The sequence below is a fragment of the Gymnoscopelus braueri genome (genome assembly GCF_963280865.1).
Source record: "Gymnoscopelus braueri genome assembly, chromosome: 19".
NCBI lineage: Eukaryota > Metazoa > Chordata > Actinopteri > Myctophiformes > Myctophidae > Gymnoscopelus > Gymnoscopelus braueri.
In genome coordinates this window covers 36773081-36785768 of record NC_137621.1, presented here as the reverse complement: position 1 = coordinate 36785768, position 12688 = coordinate 36773081, and the positions used below count along the sequence as shown (strand labels likewise).

Sequence of the window (12688 nt, the reverse complement as noted above, 5' to 3'; positions counted from 1 at the left end):
ACAGGAGGAAGCGATCAGGGATCGTCTTTCAGCTTTCACCTGGACTCACTTGGTCTGCCTGTTTCTCGACATTGTGATTTTACTGTGCAATATTCTGTACACCCCATGTGTGTTTAATGTGCAAATGTTTCTGTCCGTCCGTCAGACATTGACGAGTGCCAGTCCTCTCCCTGCGGCCACGGTTCCACCTGCGTGGATGAGATTAACGGCTACCAATGTGTGTGTCCGCTGGGACGTGCTGGATCTCGCTGCCAAGACTGTGAGTCTAATACATACAGTAGAAACTTAGTTGGAGTCGTTCATTGGTTGGACACAAAACACAAGGTTCTTGTATGACGTACAGCTAACTGCTAATGACTGCCAACATGTCTCTTCCATGTTTTACTTTTATTGAATTTATGCGATAAAAGGTTATTGTTAAAGCTTACCACCTCACTGTGCGTTTACGTTCCATACAGAATGGGCCAAAGGGACAGTTCAGTACTAAAGACATTACTCTCCATACAGTGCATGCATTCATCACAAATTATTGTATAGGTAAAGGTAGCAGTATGCTGCTGATCACCGTGACAGACCTTTATTAAGCACCCGTAGGTCATAACAGCACTGCAGTACTGCATGGACACAGGACAGATATAGGGAACCATAGAGAGATACAGCTAAGAGTAAAAATGTATAAATACGTAAATAAATGAATAAAGAATCAAAAATATAAACAGAAGACTAAAAGTCTGACCTGACCATCTGCACTTGACTGAGTGGGTTAACACAATGTATGAACTATTAATAGACATAATTATAGGCATAAAGTAAGTACTGTATCATATACTGTACAAGCTATCACCAGTAATATGGGCATACATCAATTACGAATCCACGAATGGATATATAAATGTACAGACTATCGACAGTGGATATGAAGGGAGGCTGATAATAATGTACGGTGTCAGTCACCGACATAAAGGCTTGTGTTGGCCTGGACCGCTGGCGTAGCGGTCCAGGCACCTAGGCTCAGTGTAGCCTGACAGCGTGTCGCAGGTTTAAGTCCCGACCCCGGCGGCCTTTGCTGCATGTCACTCCCCATCTCTCTCTCCCCATTTTTCCTGTCAGCCTACTGTCTTATCAATAAAGGCATAAAAAAAAAACCAAAAAACAATTGTGTGTATTGGTCCAGGCGGTTCATTCTAAATAGAGTGTTTTACATCGACTGTTGACATTTGAACCACTGAACTTTTGACTCTCTGTCCAGTCATAGGGATTGGGAAGGCCTGCCGTCACTCGGGTCTCCAGTTCCCTCATGGCAGTCGCTGGGAGGAGGAGTGCAACGCCTGTCAGTGTGTCAACGGCCACGTCCACTGCTCCAAGGTCAGCATGGATGCTAAGAATGTTATCAAAACATTTATTTCACAGCTGTCACATCAGATATGTTGCTTATATACAGTACCCTACATGCTGTCGGCATCTCCACATTTCAACTTTTTATGTTTGTTTGTAAATTAATGTCCTGTTTTGTTGAAAATGTTTGAAAGTGAAAGCCAGTCTGTGCACTCTGTCGGTTTTATAAATACTTGGCAATGAAAAGTATTAACAAGAGCTTGTTGTGACTAAATGATAACTACATTGCATCTATTGGAACATAGGTTATTTCTTTCCATTTCATGAAAGGTAATGCTTTTAGACAAACAACGTTTCCGCCCGACAGCTATGACACCTTATTGGGAAGAAATATTCATGGCGTATAAAATATTAATATTAATTGTGTATGTGCACGTGTCTGTATTCAGGTGAGGTGCGGTCGCAGACCCTGTCTCCTCCAGAAGTCTCTTCCCGCTGCGGACGGCACTAACGCCAATGTCGCCCCCTCCTGTCCAGGAGGTCATGAGTGTGTGGAGCATCAGTTCCTCACCTGCTTCTCGCCACCCTGTCACCAGTGGGGCGTGTGTTCCACCCCGGACCCCCCGACTCCCCTACACACCCAGTGTGAGCCCAACAGCGGCTACCTGGACAACAGCTGTGCTCGCATCACACTCATCTTCAAAAGGGACAAAGTGCCACAGGTGAGATAATAAGCTCTCTAGTTTTGAGGCAGTGGTGGACAGTAACAAAGTACATTTACATAAAAACATTGGAGCTGTCCAGTACAACTACAGTCTAATTCTGTTGGCCACTGGGAGCTGCTCAATACAACTACAGTCCTCTACTGATGGATGGCCAGTACAACTACAGCCTTATTCCGTTGGCCACTGGGAGCTGCCCAGTACAACTACAGCCTTATTCTGTTGGCCACTGGGAGCTGCCCAGTACAACTACAGCCTTATTCTGTTGGCCTCTAGGAGCTGCCCAGTACAACTACAGTCTTATTCTTTTGGCCACTGGGAGCTGCCCAGTACAACTACAGTATTCTACTGATGGCTACTGGGAGCTGCCCAGTACAACCACAGTCTTCTACTGTTGGCCACTGGGAGCTATCCAGTTCAACTACATTCTTCCTGTGTTGGGCACTGGGAAATATCTGCACACTGAAAATTAAGATCCCAATTTGGTTGTTCAAGAGTCACAATATTTCGTTCAATGGACCTCCATCAGGCGACTGGAAGCTGCCCACTCCAACCACTGTCTCCCTCTCCGCTGGAGGTCTGACTATAATAATGACTCAATGACATTGAGTCATTATTTGTTCACAGGATGTCAGTTATCCGTTGTTGTCTTAGTTACATATTGTCTGTGCGGATGTTTTCTTGCTGTTTGCTATGCTGACCTCATAATTGCACCCCTTTGAGAAGAAACAGTGTATGGATTTAAAAGGAATCCCCGTGTGGATAAATGAAGTTTATGAATTGAACTGAATGCTGAAGCCTCAATATTCCTCTGCAAACACCACAGAAACCCATAAAGCTACCCTGACAAGACTGAGACGTGTTCTCTGGTGCAGCCTGCTGGGATCTGGTTCTGCTATGGTCTTACATGGACTTAAAACCTTCCTGGTCCTTGCCAGCAACGCAAATGCTAATCTCTTGCTTTGTGTGCGTGTGTGTGTGTGTGTGTGTGTGTGTGTGTGTGTGTGTGTGTGTGTGTGTGTGCGTGTGCGTGTGCGTGCGTGTGCGTGCTGATCAAAGGGTACCACAGTGGAGAACATCTGCTGGGAGTTGAGATACCTGCCGGACTCTCAGAGTCTGGCTAAAGACAGAGCGCTGGTCATCCTGTGTGACCTGTCCTACTCCAACAGTGATGCCGTGGAGGTCGCCATGGTGAGGACACACACACACATACATACATACATACATACATACATACATACATACATACATACATACACACACACACACACACACACACACACACACACACACACACACACACACACACACACACACACACACACACACACACACACACACACACACACATACATACATACATACATACATACATACATACATACATACATACATACATACACACACTCTATAACCTGAGGGAGATACACACAGATGGATTCTTGCTCTGACACACACACACACACACACACACCTATAGATTTAGCGCTTCTGCCATCTGTCAGTGATCCCATCATCCCCTCCTCACCTCCCCCTTGCACCCTCTTTGTCTTTCTCTTTCTCTCCCTCTTTCTCTCGCTCCTTTTCTCACTTTCTCTCTCCCTCTCACCCTTAGGACCTCGCCCCATTTTTGTCCTTCCATCTGTTTAATATTTAGTTTATATGTCTGGAACACCTTGATGTTCTGTGTCTTCTCTCCCCTCTCTCTCTCCTCTCTGTCCCTTCCTCCTTCTTCCTCATTCACCTTCTCTCTTTCCCTCCCCTCTGTCACTTTCATTCTCTCTTCTACCTGCCTCGCTCTTCCTTTGTCTTTATCTCTCTCTTACCCTCTCTCGCTTCCCTCCCCTGTGTCTTTCATTCTCTCTTTGCCTTTCCCTCCTTCTCGCTTGTTCTTATTCACTCTCATCTTTCTTGTCACAGATGTATTCCCCCCCCACCCTCTCTCTCTCTCTCTCTCTCTCTCTCTCGGCCACCCAGACTCCTGTGTGAGAGGCAGAGACACAGGGGAAATCAGTCTCCACAGGGGCACTAAGCTCTTAATGGAGGGGATTAGATCGTTGTTCGTGTGATGTATGGAGTCATGTTTTGGGGACGTATACAGGAAAAGGAGTGGTGCAGGCCTGACATCCACCCAAACAGTCAGTCTCAGAACAAGGCTTTCAGAATTAAAAAAACAAAAACAAAAGAACTCACTCCCACTCCCTCTCCAATGCAGAATCACATTGGGCCAAGAAGGCAGCGCTCATTGCTAAGTGCGGGGGGAGTCTTCATAAGCTCACCGAATCTTGTGCAGCCGTAGCGTGTGTCAGGCTTGTAGGTGCCAAGTCATGTCTCCCTGCTTATCCCAAGGCTCTCTGTGAATCTGCAAGGGCCCAGCATGCCCTTGCTGAACTGACTGGTGGTTAGGTCCGTTGTCAGCGCCCCAAACCTGGGCAAAAACAAGTACTTCAATATGTCTCAAATATGTGAGAAACAATGAGCGAGGGGCGCTTGGTTTTGCCTTCATTTGCATGTGGTGCTCTCCACAGTTGAGTCCTTTCCAAGTGTGTGGGAAAGCAAATCAAGGGCTCCTTAAGTACTGTAATTCAAATATTTGGAGCCAGCGTGTAAACGTGCACTGTTTTTTTGGCGCATTCTGTGAGGCCTGTCATGTCAAATTAAATACGGCGAGTCCATTTCTGTCCATTTTACTTCTAAAGTCCCGGTTGTCACAGATTACTTCATAGAGCAGCAAAGTACATAAACATAGCTCAACACAAGCAAGAACTAGCATTACAGATTTTAAGATATCACTGCAGAAGGAACAATGACTCTTGTGTTCTTACTGCTGGTGCGTTGTGATGCTGAAGCTTCTTGTCGTACTTGTTATAAGTCGTACTAGTTAAGTGGGAGGATCAAATGTAAAGAATACATATAAAGGATAAAGTAGCTATGTAAAAACAGTCCAATTAATATGCATGAGAATATAAAATCACATCTATGTCTGTCTTGGGGAAATGTGTTTTAGGATGTTGACTTTGATTGTGGACATATCCATATGAATTTGTACCCCTTGTGTAAAGTACCAAAGTGTACTAGGAAGGAATTCTACATTTTGTGTCTTTGCTGTGAGAAAGGAATGCTAGCTAACAGGCTAGCCATTCCCAGGGCGTGTGGACGAGCTCACGATTTCCCCAGGAGAAGAAGAGGTGGAGCGCTGCTCCCTGGCCGCAGGGGGCCACAGCTGGCCTGCTCTCTTCATTGTGGCTCCTAATTGAAGTGCACAGCATAGAACTAATCTCTCCCTGTGCGCTCCCCTCCCTGCACCCTCGCTCCCTCTGATCGACTTATTAAGCAATTAACTCCACCTTATGTGGGCTCAGCAGGGGGCCGGGACCTGCCAGATGTTCAGGCAGGAGTCTTTTCTTCTTCTCTTGTGGATTTACGCGTTTCTTTCTCTGTATTTCTCTTCCCCCTGCACCATCCTACCCATTTGTACATTGTTTTATCATGTTGGGTGGGTTGCTGTCTGTTATTCTTTTTTTTTCTCTCTCCCTCTCTATCTCTCTCTTATTATCCTTCCCTCTCCCTCTTTCTTTTCCTCTGCTACTATGTCTCTGGTGTATTATTGTCTGTTTTAATTATTTAAGTATTGCTCATATCCAGAGTCACACACACATACAACATATATAGTATAGTATACATATATAGTTGCATAATTTCTAGTCGACCAACACAACAAGCAGCCAATATTAAATGCGTATGACGTTCAGATCTGTGAACAGAAACATGGTCTAGGATTAAAAGAGTTGTTTATGTATAATAATTGTCTTCTTGAACACCCTCCCCCTCCTGTCTCTCTTTCAGTCTTTCGAACAGGACGGCCGGTCGAAGGATGGCGACCGCGGACAGATCCAGGAGGCGGCCAGTGCCATCATTGGAGCGCTGTCCAAACGCCACAACAGCACCATCATGCTAGCTGTGGTGGAGGTCAAAGTGGAGACACAGGTCCAACCCCCGCCTGTTGGTGAGTCTCACTGTACACATTTCCCTACCCAGGAAGTTGCAGTTGATTTGAACTTGGTAACAATGTATAAGCAAAATGTCTATGGTTTTGTTTCCTATTTTTATTCTTTAATCTTTTTGTGGTCATACATTAAACCCTGATGGATGTGTTTATTTCCTGTTGTACCAACATTACAATTCTGCGAGAATAGCCGATCTTGTAGATATTTGGTGTAGAGAAAAAAGGAGGGGGCCAACAATAGAACCCTTGGGGACCCCGTTCAAAGAAGATTATAGGGTTTAACTGTTTAAGACACATATGAGTCAATTAATTAGCCAAAACATCTTATATAGCCTACTTTGTTTGACCTTTTCACCCATAATATTCAATTCAGCCAGTAGATTTTGATAGAAATAAATAACGAAAAACATCACATGGATGCACCTGGGACGTATCATCAGTGTTGTAGCCTGGGGTCATAGGATGTTTCGGGTCTCGCAACATACACCCTCACCCAGGTGACCCAGCCAGGGTTGATCAAGCCCCGACTTACGTCCCAGTAGCTACCCACGGTCAGTCCTATAGGGCAAGACAGGGCCACTCAGTCCGCTTCTCCGGAAATACTCTGCCGGGACTCGGGGAGGCTCTGGCACGTGGAGGGACTAGGCTCTGTGGGTTGTCTCCTGGCCGGGCTCCTCCTTCGTCTCACCAGGTCCAGGACCTGAGCGTTGCACCAGACTCCCCTGCTCCAAACATTTCATTCTGGTGTGATGGTGTCTTGGCCCGTGATGGTACTGCAATGTCCACCATGGCCCGTGGTGGTACTGCAGGCTCCCTTGCGTCTTACTTGAATGGTCCTCCCAAAGGCCTCACCGTGGATTTGTTGGGCTTCTTCCTCACGGAAGACACAGACTGGGGCGCCAACCCAAACTGCTCCCGGATGCCGTCTACATTCCGGCTGTCACCCGTCTCTCCGGTGGTCACCAATCTATTCCTGGTTGTCACGTAGTCTATAAATTCCTATGAGCCACTATAAATAGAATAACTATAACGAAAAACATCACATGGATGCACCTGGGACGTATCATCAGTGTTGTAGCCTGGGGTCATAGGATGTTAATAAAGAACTTATGCTTAAAGTATCGCAGTATTCAAATGAATAACAAAAGCCTCATTTCCCATTTGTCCCTCCTCCAGACTACCTGGTTCCAGTGCTGTGCGTTGTATTCAGCGTGTTGTGGATCTTCTGCATCGTGGTGTGTGTGTGGTGGACCCGGAAGAGGAAGAAAGAGCGCGAGAGAGCGGCGCGTGCGGCTGGCGCCTTCCCCGAGGACGGCACCACCGTCAACAACCAGCTGGAGCCCCTGAGGAACCGCACACTCGCCAAGGACAACCGAGACCGCCACCTCCACTACGAGTGCAAAAAGCTGATGATGGGCCCTGCGGACAGGACGTGTGACGGGGCGGATGGAGAGGAGGACGAGGCGGAGGGTGGAGGGGAGCGGAAGGAGCTGGAAGAAGAGGAGGAGGAGCAGGAGCAGAGGGGAGGAGGAGGAGGACTCGGGGTGGTGGAGAAGTGCGCCTCCCAAAAGTGTTCCAAAGCAGGAGGGGGGAAGGACAGGGGGCTGACGGGGAGAGGAGGAGGAGGAGGGGTGGTGTGCACGACGCGCAGCGGGCCGGTCAAAGCCCCGCATCGGACAGCGTACAGCCCCAAAGACAACCGCTGTAAAAACCTCAACGCCACTAAGCTCACTGAGGACATCAAAGACCATTACGTATGAACGACAACGGGCTCATCATCACATAAAGACAAACTGTGATGTCTCCGTCAAGTTTTAAAACCTATTAAAACAAAACAAACAAAAGAAAAACACCAAAAGTGAAGATTTCAGATGCTTTAAAAAGTTCTATTATTATTATTAATATTATTATTATGATTTTTTTCATTAATGTTTTTATTTAAAGTTTTTATTCTTTGTGTGCAAACATGGAGGCTTCTTTGTTTTATTTGTACGCAAAGCGATGCCGGTAAACAGACATCACAAGCGACTACTACTGCTACCGCACCATGCTGGATTTCAGTTCACAACGTCACACTGTCGGAAAATCAAGAAGAAAGAGAACTTTCCTTTATACAATTTTGTTATTCTCTTCATTTTTGCTGTTTACACATTGATGCTGCGTTCAGCGGAATATGTTTTTAATCTTCTGCGTGTCATGGGAACCTGCGTCTGTAACGTTGACTTGATAAGCACTGCCCATGGGATCCTAACAGAAACTTCATTGGCTGGCAGCTGTTATAACGTTGTTCCTTCTGTTTGGTGTGTTCACTTCCTGTCTGCCTTAGCCCAAACTTGCGGGCCATTTCTACACTGTCTCGATACCATGTACTTTTATAAGTCAATATGTTGGAAAAAAAAGAAAGAAAGAAGAAAAAAAAGTTTTATATATGTATGTTTGTCCTTTGGAAAAGCTGGCACAAAGAAACCACTGTATATGATACCTGGCATAGGCATTTTTGTTGTTGTTTACATTCATTTGGATTTTTTCCCCCCATTGTGTATAAAAGCTTCTGAGCAAGTTTTTTTTTCTTTTACACTTTTGTGTTTCACTACAGTACTTCCGTGTGAGTCTACATGATAATTTCAGTATTTGCTTCAGTAGAAAGTGCCTTCAACCCATTTGTTTTTTTTCTTTCCCCCAGTTTATCAACCTTGATTTCATATCATTATAAAGGGAAAGATGTCCTTGCAAGCAACTCTCTTCATACCGCCGTAATGGTATTTCTTCTTTGCAATTTGACTGTACATATGTAAATATGAAAATGACTGTGTATATTTGAATTTAGTAACTTAAGTGATGCTTTGTACCATAGTTATTCTAAAGAATAAGATTGTTTTGTGGTTGTTGTTGTTTTGTTTTTTTTCCTAAATGATGTCATTCCGTTTCTAAAGTGTCGACTGGCACTGAAACAGGTTTTATACAGACTTACAGATGATAATCCAGGGTCCCGCTTAAAATTTTAAGTTATACTTTATTGATCCATGGGGATAATTGTCCTCTGCATTTGACCCATCCAAACTGTTGGGAGCAGTGGGCAGCCATTGAGCAGCACCCGGGGACCATCTCCAGCTCTAAGGCTAGCCAGTGCCTTAGAGCAGTGTTTCCCAAACAATGGGTCGGGACCCATGGTTGGGTCACAGTGGTTAAGTCATTTAGTAAGTTTGGGTCCCGGGGAGACGCCAAATTTCTCTTTTGGATCTCGAGATAAAATGTTTGGGAAACACTGCCAGGAGTGTGTGCTTAACGTGCATGTCTTTGGCATAAGAACATAAGGAGAGCAAAAGAGCAGATCTTTATTGGTTGTTTGTTTTGCGTTCAAACTTTTTGTTGCGGTTAAGGTCATTAGTATGTGCAGAACCAGGCAGAGCTTTCCAACTTTTAGCTAACCTTTCGTGTTTAACACGATGATTCCCCAACCATCGGGTTGTCTATGTTGGACCTGAATGAGTTCATGTAGAGTGCTTGAACTTTTCTCCCAGGATCTATTCAGTATCCTTCCACAGTAAAATTTTCAGTGTTAATTTCATGCATTTGTGAATCAGAGAGTGTACAAATTTTAAATTACATTTGCACATTCTCAGAGTTAGATTAACACTCTGAATTTGACAGTGTAACTTTCTGGTGTCATAGGATCCATATGCGTCCACTTTCTTGTGCCATTTTGCATCCGCCTTAGCAATCAGTTCAGTTTAATTTGGGACTCCAAATGGCACAAACAAAAGCAGCCCTTTTACTATTGTACAGAATCAGACAATTGCCAGTCCAGAACTGATGCATCTCATTTTTATTGTTTGTGGGCGCCAGGCGTGTACTTGCAGGGTACAGCTAACTCACTGCTAGCACTGTTACCGATCTCACATCACACAATTACTGTTTCTGAACAGTCTCGATGGCAGAGCCAAATACGTAGCTAAAAGTCAGTGGATAGCAATGGCTGATGCTATCATGGCAGTTAAACAAATTACAAAACACGACTTAAGATTAGAGCTTGAATCCATAGAATTGCAATGAGTACAGATCCTGCTAGCTAATAGCTATTTTTCCCACTTAGCCCTGCCTCTCAGTGAGTATATCTACTGGTCTAATGAAGGGAACAAGTTTTGTTGTTATTGCTGTTGACAGTTGTGCTTGTTGTCCAGTGTTTGTACTGAGTCTGTTTCTGCACTAAGAACACACAGGAAGAGGAACCCCACTGACTGCTACCTCTAAAGCGGTAGTAAAGTAAATGACTTAAGTCCTCATACCATACAGTTTAATATTATTTGTCAATGTGTTATGTTTTAAATATGTTTTGATGATGCAAATTGTTAGAAATAAAAAACACTCCCCATGTTATACCAGTAAATATTAGCCCTAGAGAATGGGCTGGCTGTGCAGAACGCTGTAATTATTTTGTACAAACATTTGGCAAAAGTCTGGTTTTGTTAGTGGATTTTTTTTGTTTGTTCTTAGAACAATCTTACTATTTATTAAAGTATTTTATACCAAATGTCTTTTTGTTTTGTCTTTATTCTTTGTTGAGATAGGCTATTTGAGAATCAAGCTTGGTCCTTGGCTGTTGCTTTTACATTGTTCAATTTGTACATTTGAGAGTAAAATTTTCCCTCTGTGGTGGAGAGTATTAAAGGTAGGGTAAGTTATATTGTTTGGTTAAAACAATTTTTTTTTAATTAAAAGGTTAAAGCACTACATTCTGATAGTGTTTGTTTAGTAACAGGGGTCTCCCCATCTCGTCAGCTCTTCAATAAACATAAAATGTATTTTCAGGTAGGTTGCCAATTTCAGCAACCCACCTTCACTTATTTATTAGCATCAATTTTAGAGCATTCCAGTTGCAATTTTGTCTGCTCATTTATTTTTTCATCACTTCCAGTTTCACTTGTTTAATCTGTATCCTGTGTGAGTTCTCTCTCCTGATTGGATAAAATCGGTATCCCGACTTCTAAATGCATTTTCTATATAACAAAGTGCTGGAGAGACACGGAGTCTCCTGTTGCTGAACAACAAACACTGTAGTCTATATAGCAATGAGTATTATCAGAATAGAGCTATTTAACACTTATTTTAACAAACATCACTTACCCTACCTTTAATTACAGCAAGGACTGGGTTCATGAATCCCCCAGTTTTGTTACCCCTACACACCTTTGTTAAAACTAGAAACAAATGCATAGCCAAACAGTTGCAGCAATTTACAGTACATCATCAGACTAATATAATATAGGCTACAATTCATGTAGTTTTAAATTATTTGAATAAAAGCTGAATATTTGTGTGTGCAAAATGTAAGTTATCACTATATTGACATGAACTGTTTTGGTGAGGTCACAGTGACCTTGACCTTTGACCACAAAAATCTATCAATTCATAGTTCATCCTTGAGTCCATGGGGACATTATGTGTCAAATTGGAAGAAATACCCTCAAGGCATTCCTGATATCACCTTCATGAGAGCGGGCCATGGTATGTAATGTATGTGCGAACGTCAAGAGTAGACGGATGGCTGTCGCCGGTGGAGGCATAAAAATGCACTTAAATGGTTGTTTGAGAGAGGATGGCGCACCAAGCCTGGTGGTAAACCCCCCTCCCTCCGGAAAGGCTGTGAAACAAAATGTGTGTCGCAAGCTTCTTCCATTTGACAGAGTCAGGTTATGGCGCACCTGGGGACATAATAAACGGCCGTGCGTGCAGACGATCCACGTGCCACTCAATTTCTACCAGTAGGGGCACCGTTGAGCAACATTGTTTGTTGTTCACTTGAATTATAATCGACTTCCTTCAATGAATCACCAATGATACCTGTGATGACAATGATGATGCCTTTCCAGTCAGTCAGTCAACATGTATGCTATCATCATTGATGATGCGTCAGTGTTGTCAGTTACTGGGAAATCGGCGGGAAAGAAATTCCACAGAAAAGTAAGTTAGAATCTCAAGAAGGGGAAGTGTAGGCCTACCAGATTGCCTTTGATTGAATCATCATTATTACTAGGTAATGTGCCCAAATAATCACGGAGGTGTGTCTGCTCACTCATTCATACATAAGATACAAATCAGTTAACATGAGTTTAATGGAAGGTTGGATAAAGTCAGAGAATGGAATAAGGGTAACCGTGGAATAGATCAGGTTCTCAACCTTTCTTCTTCCTTTTTTTTATAGCTCTGGACCACTTTAACCATTTTAGTTAAATAATGCCTTGGCTCTGATATCATTTGTTGCATGTAGCATCGTGAAACGATTGAAATCAAGCCCTCAACAGTCATTATTTAATTTCAAGCTTTTTCTCCCACGCCACGCCATAATTCAAAAAATGTCTTACATTTGATGGGCTTATGAAATATTATTTAAACATTTTAATATATTTGACAAAGGTATTTCATTTATGTATTACAATCATTTTTCCCCCCATGGACCACCTGCAGGCCTAATTATGGACCACTATAGTCCGTGGACCATTGATTGTGAAACAGTGGGATGTATTTTGTCACACTCTGTCCCAGTGTGGGTAGTATATGGCCAAAGCACTGGAATCAAACTCAGTCCGTTTTGCAAAAGCAAGAGTTTTTTAATTCACCTTTTTTC

The 12688-nt window shown here is 43.5% G+C and overlaps 1 protein-coding gene across 2 annotated transcripts in view; it reads left to right on the top strand.

Moving 5' to 3' along the window:
• Positions 1–10792, top strand: part of LOC308075147 (protein jagged-2-like) — a 63668-nt gene extending 52876 nt beyond the window's left edge. For both annotated transcript variants that reach the window (XM_080414799.1, XM_080414798.1), the window contains 6 exons: positions 146–259; positions 1250–1365; positions 1785–2057; positions 3117–3248; positions 5904–6063; positions 7240–10792. In XM_080414799.1, the coding sequence (XP_080270925.1) occupies positions 146–259; positions 1250–1365; positions 1785–2057; positions 3117–3248; positions 5904–6063; positions 7240–7823 (1379 nt within the window). In that variant the 3' untranslated portion in view covers positions 7824–10792. The remainder of the gene's footprint in view (positions 1–145; positions 260–1249; positions 1366–1784; positions 2058–3116; positions 3249–5903; positions 6064–7239) is intronic.
• Positions 10793–12688: the final 1896 nt, after the last annotated feature.